This window comes from Melitaea cinxia, chromosome 5 (genome assembly GCF_905220565.1).
Source record: "Melitaea cinxia chromosome 5, ilMelCinx1.1, whole genome shotgun sequence".
NCBI lineage: Eukaryota > Metazoa > Arthropoda > Insecta > Lepidoptera > Nymphalidae > Melitaea > Melitaea cinxia.
This window is the reverse complement of record NC_059398.1, coordinates 14,871,183-14,889,983: the sequence shown is the minus strand read 5'-3', so window position 1 is coordinate 14,889,983 and position 18,801 is coordinate 14,871,183. Positions and strand designations below refer to the sequence as shown.

The window sequence follows — 18,801 nt, the reverse complement described above, 5'->3', positions numbered from 1 at the left end:
TGGTAGCTAATTTGCATCATAAGACATAAACTATTTTCATATTGATGTAATATTAACTAAAAAAAAAGTAAAAACAAAAACGAGTAACATGATTAGAAAAAAATATAACTGATAAATTATCACTATTTATAAGAATGCACACTATATGTATGGGAAAAAAAATTATAACAAAAAATCTTCACCTTTTAATCGAATAGACTATGAGAATAGATGACATCCCTAGTTGACTTTATAATGAACCATAAACAAGATATTTATTTATTTACTGTCAAGTGACAAGTCAATGAATTTTTAAGTTTAAAAACAATAATTAATAAAACAATATATAGATATAGCGTATCAAGTATTTAAGTTTATTTAATTAACAAACATGAATTTATTAGATCTCAGAGAACACGTTTATTTTACAGAAAGCATACTTAAAACTCTAAAGCAAAATCGTATTTATACTGTGTTTGATTTTCTACAAGAAGAGGCAGAGAAGTTATCAACTTTAACAAAACTAACTTTGCCACAAATTTTAGAAATAAGACAGGAAATATTTAAGAAACATTCCGCAAATCTTATTAGTGGCACCACATTATTTATAAATAGCCTAACATGTAAAAAGTTTATACCGACGCATATTCCTAGGTAATAACAAACCTATTGAAGTTACTAGTTAAACTTAATTCTGAGTTATATCTTATATCTATACCTATGTTTTAGTTTAGATGAAACTTTAGGTGGTGGTATCCCTGTTGGGCTTATTACTGAAATATGTGGGTTAGCAGGCTGCGGAAAAACTCAACTTTGTATGCAATTAGCGATTAACTCTGTAAAAGAATCAGATGATTCAGTTCTTTATGTTGATACCAAAGGAGATTTTTCAGCAATTAGGTTACAAAAAATCTTAGATGCTAACGGGATATCCTATAAGGTGCTAAAGTTTTCTTTTCTAAATATACTTAGTATAATATAATCTAAATTACGAATCAATGAATGATGTGTATACTTTTCCATCAAACAATAATTGCAAGAAAAAAAACCCTCAGTGTCAGACCATGTCTTAGTTTTACTAGGCAAATCATAGGACTGTCGATTTGTAGTTTTAATAAAAAGTCACCTGTAGTAGTAATAATGCATGCATGTTAACAAAAGGCATGGGCATTTTGAGCCTGTGGATGTAAATTATTAAATTAAAAAAAATATATATATTTATAATCTAAATAAATAGGCATCCTATGATAATTATTACCCATCTAGAATCAGGTCAAGAATAAAAAATGGAACATATCAGAAATCCTGCCAAAGACATCTTCAGGTATAAATATTTAGCTGTAAGTAAAAATAAAGCGTGATTATTAGCACAATAGCCATAGGCTAGTTGTTAGGGGCTATGACCATTTACCAACTACGGAACTTGTTAAGTACACACTGAATATATTTAAGTGATTTGAAAAATTTAATATAATATTTTCTTTTTTTTTTTAAATTGCTTAGGAAATGGCTAAGATTATGTTAAAAATAAGAGTGGTTCGTATTTGGAGCATGGAAGATTTGATAATACTTCTTGAAAATATAAAAAGTGGTGTTCTTAAAATTGAAAATTTGTCCCTAATCATTGTTGATTCATTACCATGCCTCCTGTTTCAACATTTTGGAGATGATAATAAAATAGGTGAGAAATATAGATTTGTTTATTTCTATTAAAAAAATATATAATTTACATAGTTATCATTAATAATCAAAAGCTTTTTGTAGGTTTAACATTTTTAAATAGAGTTGTAAATAACAGCAGATACATTAGCAAAGAGTATCAAATAGGTATTATATATGTTAACATTCAAACAAGATGGGTTGATCAAGATGTTTCAGATCCTGAAGGTAAGAGTTCCTCATGTATCATACATTAAACAACTTAACTTTTAAAACTAATATTAAGTTATTTACAGAAATTGAATCAACAGCCACAGTGAAAGATAACACATACACAGAAAAGAGAAATCGCTGTCTCGGAAAGTATTGGCAAACCATTCCAGCATTATTACTTGTAATTGAAAAATATAGTGATTACAATGTTGAAAATAACTATGAGAACTGTGTTATGATTAAAGTTATGGTTACAAGACATTTTAACCCTTTAGTTGTTGAAAATTGTATTTTAAAATTGAATGCACTTGGTGTTACATAACAAATAATTTAAAATGACTTCATTGTAGTTCTCGGCAGGCCTGTTAAGTTAACTAACAAAACTACAAATTAATTTTAGTCAAGAATTGCATTTAGTTCAAGTTTTTCTGATAATATGACTATTATATTTATTTTTTATTTGGTTCTCATTGTCTTAATTTTTCTTAAAAACGTAGTGTAAAAAAAGAATACATATTCCTTAAAATAATTGTGTTTTATTTATACATATAAAAATAATAATAATTGTGTTTGCAGGCAAACGAAAAATAACCGACTTCAATTATATCGACAAATATTACAATGTAGGTAGACGAAAAATTACTTTACTATTATAGATACATATACAAAATGCCCTAGTAAAATACGATAAATTTATTTTTATAAAATGACACTTAATAACTATAAAAATCTTTTTTAGTTAGAGTAGAGATTTTTTTCAGTTTTATCATTTATGTAGTACAGTATTTATCTAATATATAAAATTCTCGTGTCGCGGTGTTTGTAGTTAAACTCCTCCGAAACGGCTTGATCGATTCTCATGAAATTTTGTGTGCATATTGAGTAGGTCTGAGAATTGAACAACATCTATTTTTCATTACCCTAAATGTTAAGGGTAGTCCAGCCCAATTTTTTTTTTAATTTTTAAATAAATTATTTATTTTATTATGATTTATTGAAAAATACACACAACCGTAAATTTTCACCCTTCTACCACCAATCCTTATTTTTAAATAGCGTTTAGCGGCAAGACAACGTTTGCCGAGTTAGCTAGTTAATATATATAAACTTTAGAAGCAGTAATTTTGATAGTAAAGCTTTAAAAAATAATAGCAAATAAAAACAATGCTGACGAATCAAAATTATAAATAAATGTTAATAAATTGTTTTCATTATCACACTTAACAGAACTGACCCTTTTTTTTTTTTTTTTTTTTTTTTTATAGATGGGGAAATGCTATTTACGCACTGACCCCGCCACCCGAGAGTGACGAGAGTGTGGAGCTCCCGGCGTGTGGTGCAATGCCAGACTATCCACTAAAACCCACATCTTTTATCCGCCGGCACCTTAGTGGGGACGCAGTGTGACCGCTTGCGCATACTACCACCACGCCCCAGGTGATGGCCTTTCGGCCCCGTCGGAAGGGACGCTCAACCATTCCAAGTCAATCCCACCGCCGTCTGCAGGAGGGAGACGAGGTCCAGGAACTGCCCCAACACCAGGCCGCACCTGGCAGCCCCGCAGAAACTGCAGGGCGCCCAGCGCTACCCGGCAGCATGCGCTTGCGCGCCTTAGAGCGGGCGAGCGAACCCGCCCACTCCGTCCGCCGCGTGGGGGGAGGGAAAAACCCGGCCCTCACGTCACCGCGCCGTCTCAGCGCCACTCACACCGCCGCGCCTCCGCGCCAACACACCCGCGCTCACAAGTCCATTCTGTTGACCAGAGCGGTATCCGGAGCGCATCGTCTGGTTTTGGTCCGCGGGGGTCCGAAGACCCCTACCACCCGTAGTCGTGAGACCGCAGGCGGCGTTCCCCTATCCGCCACCCGGGGGACGCGCCCAGTAGAAGTCCATCAACTCCTCCCCTTGGAGCCCAGGTCCCAGACCTAAGTCTGGGGCCTGGGCTCCAAAAGCCTGGGTAACAGAACTGACCCTAGAGACGGTCGTGTGAAAAACGTGGTAATTTTTACATTATCTTTCACATACCCACATTAAAAGGTTTATCTATACAAATAAATAAAATTGGAGTGTCTGTTTGTAATGATAATAATCGCTTTTTTGCTAAATGCATATGGATGTATACACGGTACATATACCAAAATAACATTTTTTACTATTTTTGTCTGTCTGTCTGTCTGTTTGTTCCGGCTAATCTCTGAAACAGCTGGGCCGATTTTCACAGGACTTTCACTGGCAGATAGCTGATATAATAAGGAGTAACTTGGGCTACTTTATTTTAGACATATTTATGTTATAACTCTAAAAATTGAAAAATTACTTTTTTGTTAAATTCCACGCGGACGAAGGCGCGCGCACAGCTAGTAAAAATGAATGTTTGTCTGTATGTCCTTTATATAGTCGTAAACTATGTATTTAATCATGGCATGATTTTCAGCAAAGTGTTGCACAACAAAGGTTTCTGAGTTGGTACGACCACAAAAAAAAAAAGCGTAAGAATACGCTCTAGGCCAGTTGATAAATAATTTTGAATATCTTTCGACCTCTAATGTCAATAGTTGAAGTATAAAAATACGTCTACATTGGTAATTTTTGTTTTACATTACATACAAAATTATTTATATTTATTTAAAATCGATGCCCATTGTAAGTACATTGAAATCGATTTTGAAATGATGTCAATACTCAATACAGATTTTAAAAAAAAATCAAGTCAGATTGATTCTTTATTTGCTATTATTTTTTCAAGCATTACTATCAAAATTATTGCTTCTGAAGTTTATAGACATTGATTTATTTTTACGTGCCTTGCTCACTTCACTATTACCGTATTACGTACATGAGCTTCGATTTTCTATATTTCTAGATTTTCTAGTATAAGACGTATTTATTATCTATGGCTTCGATTATTTCAACGTCAATACTACTTTTTTTATCATTTTTATTGTATTCTTTGTAGTTTGCAACTTTGCACGATCTTTCATTTCGTCGCGCGCCTGTCAGGCGATGCGTAGTTTTCTCTGTGATGGCTCTTTATAATATTTTCGTATCTTTCACATTTTTATGATATTTGTGTCCTTTTAGTGAAATTTAGTCTTAATTTATATTTATGCTTTCAAATGCGTTTAAATAAAATGGCGAATCAATCCCAGAAAATGGTGTTTAAGTTGGTGTTGACCGGAGGTAAGAATATTTTCAATAATAATTAAATATAATTTAATTTACGGAATTACAATTGCGTTTTTTAAATTATACTGGTACAAGTTTAAATATTTAAGTCGAGGCTAAGGGATTAGTGCAACAAAATTATTAATAATTAGCTTAAAATACACGTGGATGTTTGGCACCATTTTCACACAGTCCATATTACTTTTAACCTAAACAGGACCTTGCGGCGGCAAAACCACAGGACAATCACGACTAAGCACTTTCTTCGAAAACTTGGGATGGAAGGTGAATATATATTTATTATATTTAATTAATGAAATACATAAACAACGAACTTATTGTTAGTAATATTGATAACATACATAATCATGTTTAATTTTTAAACATATACCTTTTGTCTATTGCAGAAAGATTCTATTTGGCACATATGATAACTTGTTGTTAATTGTCCTCTGTTTATAATATTTAATTGTTGAATTTGTCCTGAAATATTCAAACAACTTAAATTAAAAAAAAAGAATCAAGTTCGTTGTGGTTCATATCTGGCATGGTTTCTCCGTGAGGAGATCCAACAAAACATTGTTCCACATTGTGTTTATTTCCAGGTGTTCCGGGTGCCGGAAACGGCTACCGTCCTCTTAAGGTACGAAGTGCAACCTCACTTTAAAGTGCGTTGCATTATCAATAACTTTAAAAAAATCCATTAGGATTTTTTTAGACCCTCTCTACTACGTTTGTCAATTTTAAAATTTTTGTTTAAAAAAAAATTATTATCATTCAATTGAAAAAAAATTAATAAAAAATCTTTTGATGTTTTCGATCATGATATTTTTGGATTATAAAATCTACATATTTTTATTGTATTCTAGCTTTTAGCACACTTATATAACGGGTAATTTAAATTAAATTTATTTAAAAAACTATCTGGATTACTTTGTCATAGTCTCTAATTTCAATATCTTACAATTTTAATAATTCACATAAGCAAATGCTAAAATAATGAGGTAATAAATATCTATTTATTAAAATTTAAAGTGTTCATATAAATATACTCTGCAATTATTGTTTTTCTTTTACAGTGGCGGTATAAAGTTTGCAGATCTCAGCCCAGATGAAGGTAAGAATTATGAAGTACATATTACTTTATATTAAAGTATTAACACATACTTTGTATATGTATTCTTATAACAGTAACCATCTTATCTATCTTTATTTTACTTAAATAAATTTATTTAGTAATTTAATGTTGATTGTTTGTATAAATATATTTACTTTATGTTTATATATGTTATATGTGGACAATTTAAGACGCAAATATAAATAAATTATAGTATATAAAAATGTAGCTTTTAATATTGTAATTATAAATTTTATCATTACAACTTTTCACTGCTTTTGATATCACATGTAAATATAAGATAAATTACTTAAGGTAGTTTAGTCATCTATTAACGAAAATAATTTATTCAAAGAAAAGAAATTTTCGCTAGTTTTTTATCGACTGTTTTTTTTTTTTTAAATATATCATATATCATATAAATTAAAAAAATATATCATATCTAAAGATATATACGTACACCATCTTTTAATCGCGTTCAGTAGTTTTTCTACGAAAGATTAACAAACATCTGTCAGTTCATCCTCATAAAATTGCTTTTTTTATATCCATAATAATATATAATATATGTATATATTTTTTATTTATTATGTCAAATAAAGTTACAAATAATGAATACTTAGCATTTTTCCAAAGAAAAATTATGTGCCTCGATTTAGTAATAACTTTTTAATAATTTTATTATTAATTTATTATCTAATCTTTAATAACAAGTTTCGTAACCAATATAGCCAGTGGATAGATACTACGCAGATAGTATCATGATCATCATGAGATAACAGTTAATCTGTAGATTAACTACATTTAGAATAGTATTTTTTATATTATTTAACAAAAAAAGATCAGCTCTCAGCATGTTTGGATAGAGCGCGTGCCAAATATCTGTTTAAATTTTCGCGCCATGCGAGTTTAAGAATAGTTTGCTTATTTTTCTTTTATCTACTAAAAGTCTGTAACCTTCATGCTGTTTCGCTCTCATTTAATTCTATAACAATGGGTTATATTTATTCTTTTCATCAATTGATTATGCGGCAAATTTCGTACGGTATTAATTTTATAGCATTATTAATCAAAAATAATTTCTATAGCAAAATTACTTTTAGGACGAAACTAATATGTCTATGTAATGACAAGTCATATAAAGATTATTAAAATGAATAATAAAGTTTTTTTTTTTATTAAGTTTGAAATCAAAAACAATCATTTTGATAAAAGAAGTCACGCCCATTTAATATACCGACTGCGTAAGGTAGGTCGAAAAAGGTGTTCACTGCCAAGCTCATACTAATCTATACGTAGGTATATAAAAGTAATTCTTGGCAAGTGACTTATAAAGTTAATTATCTAATAAAATGTGTTAATTAAATTAGCATGATATTAGACATAATTAGTTTTTATGGTTTTGTATTCAAAATTATACTCGTCTGCAATGTGAGTTATAAAAATAGCAAAGAAAAATGCTATTAATATAATAAAGAGATAGTGTCACATGCTATTGTCTAGACACAACTACATACATAACTTAGACACCACAAGCAATAATACTTATGTTACAAAACAATCCTGGCGTCTGGGTGGTCATATTGTATAAACAAAACACCTAAGTACATTTGACATATTATGCAAATTGAAATAAAAATTGAGACGTTTAAAAATTATTTTAAATAATTGTATCGAATGAAACATGTTTATGACAATGACGCAAAAATAAATTAATTTGATTCAATGATTTTATCGTACAAATGTGTTAAATAAGTTAATGCATTAATTCCTATGGATGTGTACGATGTACTGCAAATTTGTCTTCCAAACATATCATAATATTAGTGACGTATGGTGATAAGTTTTTATCAGTAATGTTAAATCCCTCGGAATCCTTATGCAACCGTGTAATTGTATATTATTGTGTTTTCACAATTTACGAACAACAAGACATGCCCGGTCGGCCGCATCACGTGCTCTATTTATTTTCGTTTCAGTAGCTTTCTGTTACTACTAACTAATGAAGCTTTATAGTACTGTGTATCTTTTTATAGTTATGCCGCAAATACGCGCAAATCCCACCGACTCGAAACTATAAACTTTCTATGTTATACCTACATATTTAAATGAAAATAAAAAAGTGTGTGAGTACTTATGTATGCACGAAAGAAGTTATACTTCATTGGCTAGCTAACTTCACGTTGCTAACTTCCTCTTCGTTGACTAGCTAATTTCAGGATTTCGGTTTTATTTTTGGTGACGGTGTGCGCACGCATCGTAAAAATTTACTTCATTCAAAAAAATACTTTTATTCACTTTTCCCTAACGCGCCAAAAGTAGTACCTATAATTTCAAAAATAAGCGCGTTTTATTTTAGATACTTAGGTATATAATCCTTTAAAATTTATCTTTCACCTTATTTGTGAATTCAATAAAATTCAACTAATTATAAAACAAGTTTATAAAGTAAGTACCATTAAAGTTTATCCATGAAATTATTGCGTAGATAACAAATAAATGATCGACGGAGAAGTTAAAAATTTTAAAAATACGTCTAAGTATCTTTAATGGTTTTTGGAAGTTAATTGATTATAAAGGATAAACTTAATATGGTAGGTAATTATTAGATATTTACTTAGTATCGTAGTTCAAAAATTTCACATTGTAACATTAGGTACAAGTGAAACAGATTATAGTTAATTGAACCAGCATCTATAACGTATGTTAATATACTTATCTTGGAAACCTTATCAATCCATAAAGTCAAGGGCGGCTAAGTACCTACTTATCCCGTTGAATAATATATGTTATATTAATATTTTTACAGATATAAATGGATAGTCTTGGTATTTGACTTTATGTGGCTTCACGGTTGGTTACAAGAGCTGTTCTTTGACGCAATAGCTTTCACGGTCACGTTCATGGGTATTCTGGAAATAACTGAGAGATTGCTGCATTGTTGAGTAGATATCTTAAACACATTCCAGCTGTTGGCGATCTAAAAATTATCTCAATCATGATTTCTGTTTAAACATTCGCTTCTAGGCTATACTACAAATAATTTATGTTTAAAGCTTACAAAATGATCAAATATTATAATACATTAGTATAGTATATAAGTTGATTTTGTCATGGAATTGAAGTGATTAAGCCTGTCAACGTGTTTAGAAAATTCTCAATGGAACATTTATTTATTTATTTATGCTTAAAAAAACTTAGAACTAACATTACAGTAACCCAATGCGTTAGTTAAGTTGATCACAAAAAATAACAATAAAAACAAAATAATCAATAAATAATTAATAAATATAAAATAATCAATAAATAATCACACTAAAAAAAATCATAAAATTCATTAAAACAGTTACAAACATTAACATTAACAGTGATTGGCGCGCGTGAGATGAACAATTACCGCCCAATTACTCGTTTCCATTTCATTAACGATTGGCAACGTGTAGAACGAACTTGAATTTACCGATTGTGACTCGAACGAATCGTTTAAATATCCGATTCACTCTGGTACTTAATTATCACCAAGTGATGTATACGGATGGAACCTGTATCCGGTTGAAGCCAGATAAAGCCTTACTATGTATATATACGTTAAAATATGTAGGAACTAAACGTTCGTGTTCAAACATCAATGTAACATAAACGATAATAAAGATCTTGGCTCATTCATAATCGATATACACCGAATGTTAAAATCAAATCGTTTTGATAAGAAAATGTTTCATTATGACGTCAATGAGCATTGTAAACAAGTTCTTCGGTTCTATGTGGGTGTATTTCATCTATTTCGTGCCCGTAAAGTTTGTTCGCCTGAAACAATCAGCGTCATATCCGGTGTTGATTTTTTTTTTTCATTTATAGACTGATATCTGACTTAAATATTGTCTATTAAAAGCGCAAAAGAAAACTAGGAAGACGAAGGAGGAAAAAGGTTATATGAAGTCGTTGAAGTGTTAGAACAGTTTTTTCATTATCAATAAGAAACACCACAATTGTATCGTTGAGAGTTTTACAATATTGTTTCAGTTTAAGAAGTTCTATTAAGAAATATTTGTTCAACGTGATAACCTTGTACCTGTTTTATTCGTTATAAGGTTTTCACTTTTTAGCGACATTAGAGATTCAAAAAAAAAAAAAACGTATTCGATCGGTTTTTGTTAACCGGTGTGATGAAAAATTACGTTGCTGTTAGCAGAAAGGGCAATAACTGTCCCTGATGGGAAATGTCGGGGTCACTGCAAAAGGTGCACCAACGCCGCAATGGCACGAGCGGTACAAGGAGACTCTGGTGAGTTTCCAGCGTAGTCCCGCTAAGTGATATCTCGATTAGCGCTAAACCTTTTTAATTTCTGGCCTTCTCATCAATGTTATCGTTCGCTCATCATCATTAGGCTGTGATGAGGTCAGGAGAGTTCTTTGACCTTTTTCATGACAATGGCTAGATATTTACTCATAGGTATTTACTAAATATATTTTCATATTAGTAGGTCGGTCAGTATTCATTAATAAAAGTGGTTTGATCTTTGAAACTAATGACGTTTAGTAGCAGTTCATAGTACTATGACGTAAATACGTCGAAGATTTTTCTATAGTCACGCATAGAAGACACATGACTTGCTCGCCTTATTATTGCCAAAATATTCATATTATATAGTATAGTAAGACTGTAATTAGCAATTCTAGAAACGACGATGACAGCTACGGTTTTTTTTTGCCGCTACAATAATTTGTCATGTTTTGTATATAACTAGCAATACCCGTGCGAATAATTCGAACTAAATAACTAAAAAATTTACCGACCGTCAATCATGTTGGCGTTGTTTGAAAATTAAAGCCGTCATATATATAATAAGTACCCGGGTGAACGAGCTAAGCTCGGTATTTTTAGTAAATCGTGTTTTTTGGAAATCATAAAGTATAAATACGAATTACATATTGATAAAATATGAATAATATTTTTCGATTTTACCGACATAATAATAAAAAATAATAACAGTCTATTTAAATTAAAAATAACGAGTGCAATTAGAAAAAGAAAAAATAATTTATCAGGGACATGTGGATTTGAACCATGATCTTCTCGGTTGATCCTGAGCGGCCGATTTCCCACCGAGCTATTTCAACTACATTAACTTATGCGAAATTTACCTTCGTATTCTAACGATATTTTTTTCAATTCCTAAAAACAGGGATAAAACGACATTTCCTGAAAATGAAACCTAGCTAGATAGATTTATCTCCCCCGAAACCCCCTAAATACTAAATTTTATGAAAATCGCTGGAGCCGTTTCCGAGATTCAGATTCTATATATATATATATATATATACAAGAATTGCTCGTTTAATAGTATAAGATAATAATTAATAAATTTACAAAAACAAAAGCAATAATATTTTTTTTGTGGTGGATGCAGGTAGAGCAAGCAATTATCTATAAAACAATACTTATTATACCAGACTGTGTTTAATTTCTAAAAATAATTTCATAACCTTGTTTAATAAAGACCAATTGTTATTTTATATTTAATGTAGTTTAAATTATATGAATACATCATCGGTTTTATTTTCATTTCAAGTTTAGAGGTCGAAGTAATCGTGTCATGTCGTATTTACAGTAGATTATATCAAATATATAAAATTCTCGTGTCGCGTTGTTTGTAGTTAAACTCCTCCGAAACGGCTTGACCGATTCTCATGAAATTTTGTGTGCATATCGGGTAGGTCTGAGAATCGAACAACATCTATTTTTCATACCCCTAAGTTGTGGGGGGGGGGCTTAAGGGGGTTAATAAGATATATGGCAAAACAACGTTTGCGGGGTCAGCTAGTAATAAACTAAATTTATATTGTAATTTGTACTTAAAACCGATAATGGCTAAAAGATTGATTGGTGACCGGTGTAGTTGATACACGTCGATCATGTCACGCGATGTCGACATTAAATGAAAGAAATACCAACCTATTTTTATATTTATACCAACTGCGTGTCGAGGATGTTACGAAGTTACGTAATTAATACGACGATTCGATGTTCGTTTTATATACAAGAAAGAGAAAGAAATTGAGCTTCTCTAGGACCATAATATAAATTGTTTCTAAAAATAATAACTATTTATCGATTTCCCGATCGGAAACATTTCTCATGAAATGCCAAATTGTCGTAGCATATTATAAAAGCATATAATTATCTATAAACAAATTCCTGCATATGCGATCAATCGTAGTACGAAAAGGAATATAAAAATAAATTAATAGTTGGCTGGTTGGTTGAATAGTATCTAATATATTTAAGCTAGGTTCATCAAATAGCCATTAGTCTTTTACAACACATGACTAAGAATAATTTTTTTATTAATTTTAGCTAAATTCAAGAAACTATAAATATAAAATAAAAAATTTAAATAGATGGAATGATAGGAGCTATTAAACATAGACATTCGATTAGAAAAAAAATAATAATAATACATTCTTTAACACATTTAATTGGAATATGAAATTAAATACTTGCGTACACGTTTTTACTATTACTACTACCTACGAGTGTTTTCCACATTTGAGTATTCAAATATAGAATCAAAAAGTTTTGGATTTCTTATGAAAAAAAATTTACTCCTAATGTGATACGTGTGGAATTAAACACTTGTATCACTTGTCAACGAAATGTCCAATTGCAGATTCAGAGACAATTATTGTTAAGGAATTTAAAACTTTTTTCGTTCGATGTTGCAGCGTTGCAATGTATTATATCGGATCCCTTATCAGAATCTGCTAGAATGATTAATGATTTTAATAAATTAGCTAATAATATATATTTTATTTAAGTTTTTATCTTGTACGTATAGTGATTATTTATATTAAAAGTTACAATGGTAGAACAAAAGTCCCTAAAATTAATAAAGGAATAAAAAAATAATCGATAACCTGACAATCATCTGAATGAGCCACTTACGATAAAATATAACCGTAAACATTTTCTAAAAATAGTAAACATAATTATCAAATTATAAAGTTTTTATTATACTTTATAACTAGCTGACTGGGCAAACGTTGTCTTGCCGCTAAACGCTATTTAAAAATAGGGGTTGGTGGTAACAGGGTGAAAATTTAGAGTTGTATGTATTTTTCAACGCCAAATCATAATAAAATAAATAATTTATCTAAAAATCGAAAAAAAAAGTATGGGTGGACTATCCTTAACATATAGGAGGATAAAAAATGGATGTTGTTCGATTCTCAGACCTACCCAATATGGAAACAAAATTTCATGAGAATCGGTCAAGCCGTTTCGGAGGAGTTTAACTACAAACACCGCGACACGAGTATATATATATATATATATATTAGCTTTGCCTGCGACTTCGTTTGCGTGGAATTTAACAAAAAAGTTATTGTTCGGTTCACAGAGTTTTTTGTAGATATAATAAAATGGTAGGAAAGTCAAAACTGTACATTGAATATTTTTTTTAAGAATACTTGGGGTGTGATTTACAATCGATACCGAAGCCAAAAATATAGTTTTTAGAATTTTTGTCTGTTTGTCTGTATGTATGTCCGGGATAAACTCACAAAGTACCGCATGGATTTACTTCAAATTTGGCACCAATATTATTAAGAAGTCGGGTCAACATATAGGCTACATATTATCATGCTATCACCTACCGGGAACGAGTAGTGAACCTTTATTTCCTCAACGCATTCTGTAACAACGTGTAATCTAACGACGCATATTTGAATGTTGTTGTTATTATGTTAATAACTATGCTATATAAGCTAGCTTCACACTATAAAAATCACGCAATATAAGTAACTAAGCTGATAAACATAATTAAATGAATATAAGTAGACAAGACAATTTTAAAGCAGCACCATCTATGTGATTTTTCTATAGATATGAAATGTAAAGAAGAAACGGGTAAATGAATGTTATTTTAAAAGGTATAAAATCAGATGACGTCGCGGGCAGCAGCTAGTAAAATAAGTAAATTTGTAAATTAAAAGTAGCCTAAGTTACTCCTTATTACATATTAAAAACAACTATTAACCTCGCCAACATGATCAAATTAGAATTATTTATATCCAAAAAGGGATTGATGATGATGTTTATGAAATTAGTAGATAATAAATTTTATAAATGTGACAGTTTGTGCGGTGAATGTGCTTTTGTTGTTATTCGTACACTAAATCCTTTGAGCCGTTTTCGCTAACACTTGTATGTAAGGTTATGATTCTGGATTATTGAGAAGTAGTTATTGTTATTAGGACTTATATTATTACTTATTTATTTACTTGTAAATCAAGACACTTTTATTATTATTTTACTAAAGATTTTTACTATCATATTTATAGGATTTCTGTAATTGGGTTTTTTATTTGCTCAGTATCATTCAACGGTAACCTCATAAAACTTTTATAACGCTTCGTCCTTGAATCGAAAGTAATGTCTTCGACCTATCTGAATAATATTACAATAAGTAATGAAGTAAATGACAGTTATAAAGCCTCGATCGATATTAGGTTGAATTTAATCTTTCTGTGCGCGCTTATTGTTAAAACAACTGGAGATATCCTGTCAAGATACAACTTGTATTTGTTTTAATTCTAGAGGTCACTTCAAACAGTATTTAATGATAAATATTTAATTAAAGTAATTCCTGTATATTTTATCGTAAATTTATCTCACGAGTTTTTCTAAACCAACAAAGGCGTCAGATAATAATGATGTACAAACTGTTTCAGCCTCTGTGTGAAAAAGAAAAAGCATTACATTCTTTCAATAAAACTGCTTTATTCATTAATAATTATTATTATAAAAGTTATTTTTCTCTTTCAAAAATCAATTAACTTTAAATTGCGCTTACTTTATTATTCGCGACTCTCAACGTCATTATAAATTATGAAAATAGAAATATTCATTTAATGATTTCTTTGATTATCAAACTGTTATAGTAAATTATATCTTAAACATAGACACATGTTTATAATTACATACAAAATAAACACATAATTCGCAATCACCGATAACCTCTCTTTACTCATGGAAACTTATCGTATGCGAAGTTTGAGCTACGTCGCTCTATTTATACAATGTTGTGCTACAGACTGCTACAAGCTCAACAAGAATTTAATAATTTCAAACATGTACACGTCAGCATTTACTACGCCGTGATAATAACGGCTAAAAGAAGCCGTATAACTGGTTTCGTGGCGGGTTCGTTATGTTACAACTTGGTAACGATGTGTAAACTAATATTAGGTCTCCGTTTGTTGATGTTTAGCTGCTGAGGAAAGACGTAAACACTCTTAATTTTAATTAAATTGATACAATTTCATTTTATCTTGTTTTTTTAGTTTAATTATTTTTAAAAGAAGGTTATTAGACAGAATTTAAATGTTGTTTGTATGCAGTTCAAACTGGTTGAAACGTTAAAATTTTACCGTAAGCAAAATGCATTTAATGAATAAAAATTTGATTCGTATTTATTTTTTCGTAAAGGTATATCAAAAAATTACCGCAAAGTGTTTTGGTCGTCGAGTGAAAAGAATAAAACTTGCTGCAGTACGTACGTAACAAGTCACTTAAAAATCGATGAAAAACAAACAACTCTTATTTTCATCTAGTCTACCTTTTTTCAAAAAATATATTAAAAATAAATAAACAAAATTTATAAAATCCTATTACAATTCGTATGAGAGCAAAACGTCTATTGATTATAATAATTGCCAAGTCTTAAATAGTGCCTTTAAAAAAATCTTAAATTAGTCAGTGTAGCTGTCCGCCTTCGTCACTTATTGGCATCGTTTTTATAACGTCCGTGTAATTTATTTTTTATACGACTGTTTCCGCGACAGAATTTTTTATCCTTCATTAAAAAAAAATATTGTTCAGACTTTGTACAAGTGTCTCATTGGCAACGCTGAAAATAAAACGTAGCGAGACAACCACGGCCGCGTCGTTGCTAGAGTTCGCACTATAAGGCTGATGAAAAAAAAAGTGCTAAAACAAATGACACGTCATTGCGTTCAGCTAAAAATAAGAAAAAAAAATGTAAATGTGTTTATGAATTAATTAACTTTTGTTTATATTCAGTTTTACAAAACGATATAATGATTTACAGATTCTGTTATAGTTTAGGTATTTATTTAAACATGTTTACTCAATTACACAATATAAAATTTATTCAAATTAAATAGTATAATGTAAATTATTTTGTAATTAGATATGATTACGTTGCTACAATAAAAGCCAGTGGTATTGTCTTACGGTTGCGATTACAGGATAAGTCTAGAATTGTGATAGGTATTTACATATTATAGTTATTAACTGACGTGGAACTCGATCACTAATTTAAACAATGTATAAACCAAGTCAACTTTATTAAAGTAATTATTTTATATACATATGTATGTTATTATAACAGACGTGCAATAATTTTTATGTAGAGCAAAATTAGTGGGTATTTTTTTTATTGTCTGAATCAGATAGCCTTGTCTAGATTATATTTAGGGCAGACAGAGAGATGTCATCTTTGACCTTTTACGCGTCTCGTATACATAGATTAAATTGAGTACTCAATATGCCATATATTTGCGTACAGAAAATTTTACACAATTAAAATTAAATTTTACTTCGCATCCTCGATGTTGTAAGGTATTATTAGTTCTTCAAACTGGGTATTAGATACTATCATTCAGGTATAGTCTATTATATTGAATGTGTAATTATACTGAATAACCTTATCGTTTTATGACATAAAACTAGCTTTTCTTCCACGTGTTCGTGTGACTGTTCAATTTTCACTTGTTATATAATATAGCTCTTGCCTCTGGATGTTAAAATAGCATAGCAATACATATATATTCTTTGTTGCATTAAAAAAAAACATAATGACAAATCATTTTTACAATGTTGGCAAGAGCGAACTTATCTCTATAAGAGATCTCTACCAGTCTGCCCATGGTGTTGAGAAATGATGTTACCGCGGGACTCTTAAGCGCAAGAGTGATAAGTAAAAAAAAAAACTGAACAAAAAGGTTAAAAATAAAAAACCATATAGGTACTTATTTTTAACCGACTTCCAAAAAAGGAGGAGGTTCTCAATTCGACTGTATTTTTTTTTTTTTTTTTTTTTTTTTTTTTTTTTTTTTTTTTTTTTATGTATGTTACATCAGAACTTTTGACCGGTTAGACCGATTTCGACAAATTTTGTTTTAATCGAAAGGTGGTGTGTGCCAATTGGTCCCATTTAAATTTATTTGAGATCTAACAACTACTTTTCGAGTTATATCTAATAATGCGTTTTTACTTGACGCTTTTTTCGTCGACCTACGTTGTATTATACCGCATAACTTTCTACTGGATGTACCGATTTTGATAATTCTTTTTTTGTTAGAAAGGGGATATTCCTCGTTCTGTACCATGATAAGGAAACCAGGATCTGATGATGGGATCCTAGAGAAATCGAGGGAAACTCTCGAAAATCCGTAATAACTTTTTACTGGGTGTACCGATTTTGATAATTTTTAATTTAATCGAAAGCTGATGTTTATCATGTGGTAACAAATAAATTTCATCGAGATCTGATAACTACTTTTTGAGTAATCTTTGATAACGCGTAGTTGCTTGACTATTTTTTCGTCGATCTACGTTGTATTACTTGTCGATGTAATTGAAGTCGGTTTTTTTTTCGTTTGCGAGCAAACACAATTATGTAATAAATACATTCAAAATTACTGATATAAAAATACATATATACTTAACTACAAACACAGTTACATGCACTATACATACATACATACATACATACATACATACACACACACACACATATACATACATACATACATATACATACATACATACATACATACATTGAGAGTACAATAATTATGAGAGGTTCGTCATTTCGGAGCTTTCGAGCTTAAGTAAAGTAAGCCAGTGTAACACCTGCCGTTATTGGGTAAATAATAAACCGGTGTTTATTAATTTTATTACAATTTGGTACAATAATGGTTTAAGCCGGTAGGTGAGTCACAAATTTAAAAATGGACGTGGTATAAAGGCTACTTATGATTCTGCCATTGGTATATTGGTACAGCCGTGGAACAAGGGCGAGGGCGAGGAACCGCGTCCAAATGGCTGAAAGCAGCAGCCGTGTAGTCCTCGGAGAAAACAAAAGAGTATTCTACGTGACGTGGACACTCCAGGCTCGTATTGTCAATTGCAGAGCAGGGTCCTGTTAAAAGAAAAGTATTGTAAGTGTTGTAATATCAGTCCAGTATTTGTTGAGTTTCTCCATTACAAACAAGCAAGAAACCAATTATTTCCTGTTCATAGGTTAGTGTAGATGGTGTAGATAAATACATAGCTTACATCGACAGTGCCGAAGAAGGTGGACTTTATCGAGACGAGCCAAACATTTCCACCCACCCCCGCTAATGAGATTTCCTTGTTTTGTTTTTCTTCAAACATACATTGTACCGCTGTATAAGTATGTGAGATAATAACTTAAGATCCAACTTATTAGCAAATGTATACTAAATACTCTATACATATGAATCAATAATAAATATCTACACAATACACATACGGTCGAACAACATATAAATATTGTTATATATATATACTAGCTGACCCCGCAAACAATGTTTTGCCATATATGTTGTTAACCCCC

The 18,801-nt window shown here is 30.6% G+C and overlaps 2 protein-coding genes across 2 annotated transcripts in view; both read left to right on the top strand.

The window, feature by feature from the left end:
- Window positions 1–370: 370 nt before the first annotated feature.
- Window positions 371–2,350, top strand: LOC123653870 (DNA repair protein RAD51 homolog 4). The gene is made up of 5 exons (XM_045589848.1): window positions 371–609; window positions 709–919; window positions 1,483–1,660; window positions 1,744–1,866; window positions 1,935–2,350. Exons 1-5 carry the CDS (start codon window positions 371–373, stop codon window positions 2,171–2,173), a joined length of 990 nt encoding a protein of 329 aa, XP_045445804.1. The 3' UTR covers window positions 2,174–2,350.
- Window positions 2,351–4,791: 2,441 nt separating this feature from the next.
- The window catches only part of LOC123653684 (TRPL translocation defect protein 14), a 28,045-nt gene continuing 14,035 nt past the window's right edge, over window positions 4,792–18,801 (top strand). Inside the window, exons 1-4 of the mRNA XM_045589678.1 lie at window positions 4,792–5,031; window positions 5,234–5,301; window positions 5,622–5,659; window positions 6,096–6,133. Coding sequence (XP_045445634.1) covers window positions 4,968–5,031; window positions 5,234–5,301; window positions 5,622–5,659; window positions 6,096–6,133 — 208 coding nt within the window. The 5' untranslated portion in view covers window positions 4,792–4,967. The remainder of the gene's footprint in view (window positions 5,032–5,233; window positions 5,302–5,621; window positions 5,660–6,095; window positions 6,134–18,801) is intronic.

Bases quoted from the DNA above. Each gene is read 5' to 3' on its own strand.
- LOC123653870 (XM_045589848.1), top strand. From the start codon at position 371: ATGAATTTATTAGATCTCAGAGAACACGTTTATTTTACAGAAAGCATA. The intron at 610-708 runs GTTTATACCGAC...CCTATGTTTTAG, and splicing joins AATAGCCTAACATGTAAAAA to TTTAGATGAAACTTTAGGTG. The intron at 920-1,482 runs GTGCTAAAGTTT...TAAATTGCTTAG, and splicing joins CTAACGGGATATCCTATAAG to GAAATGGCTAAGATTATGTT.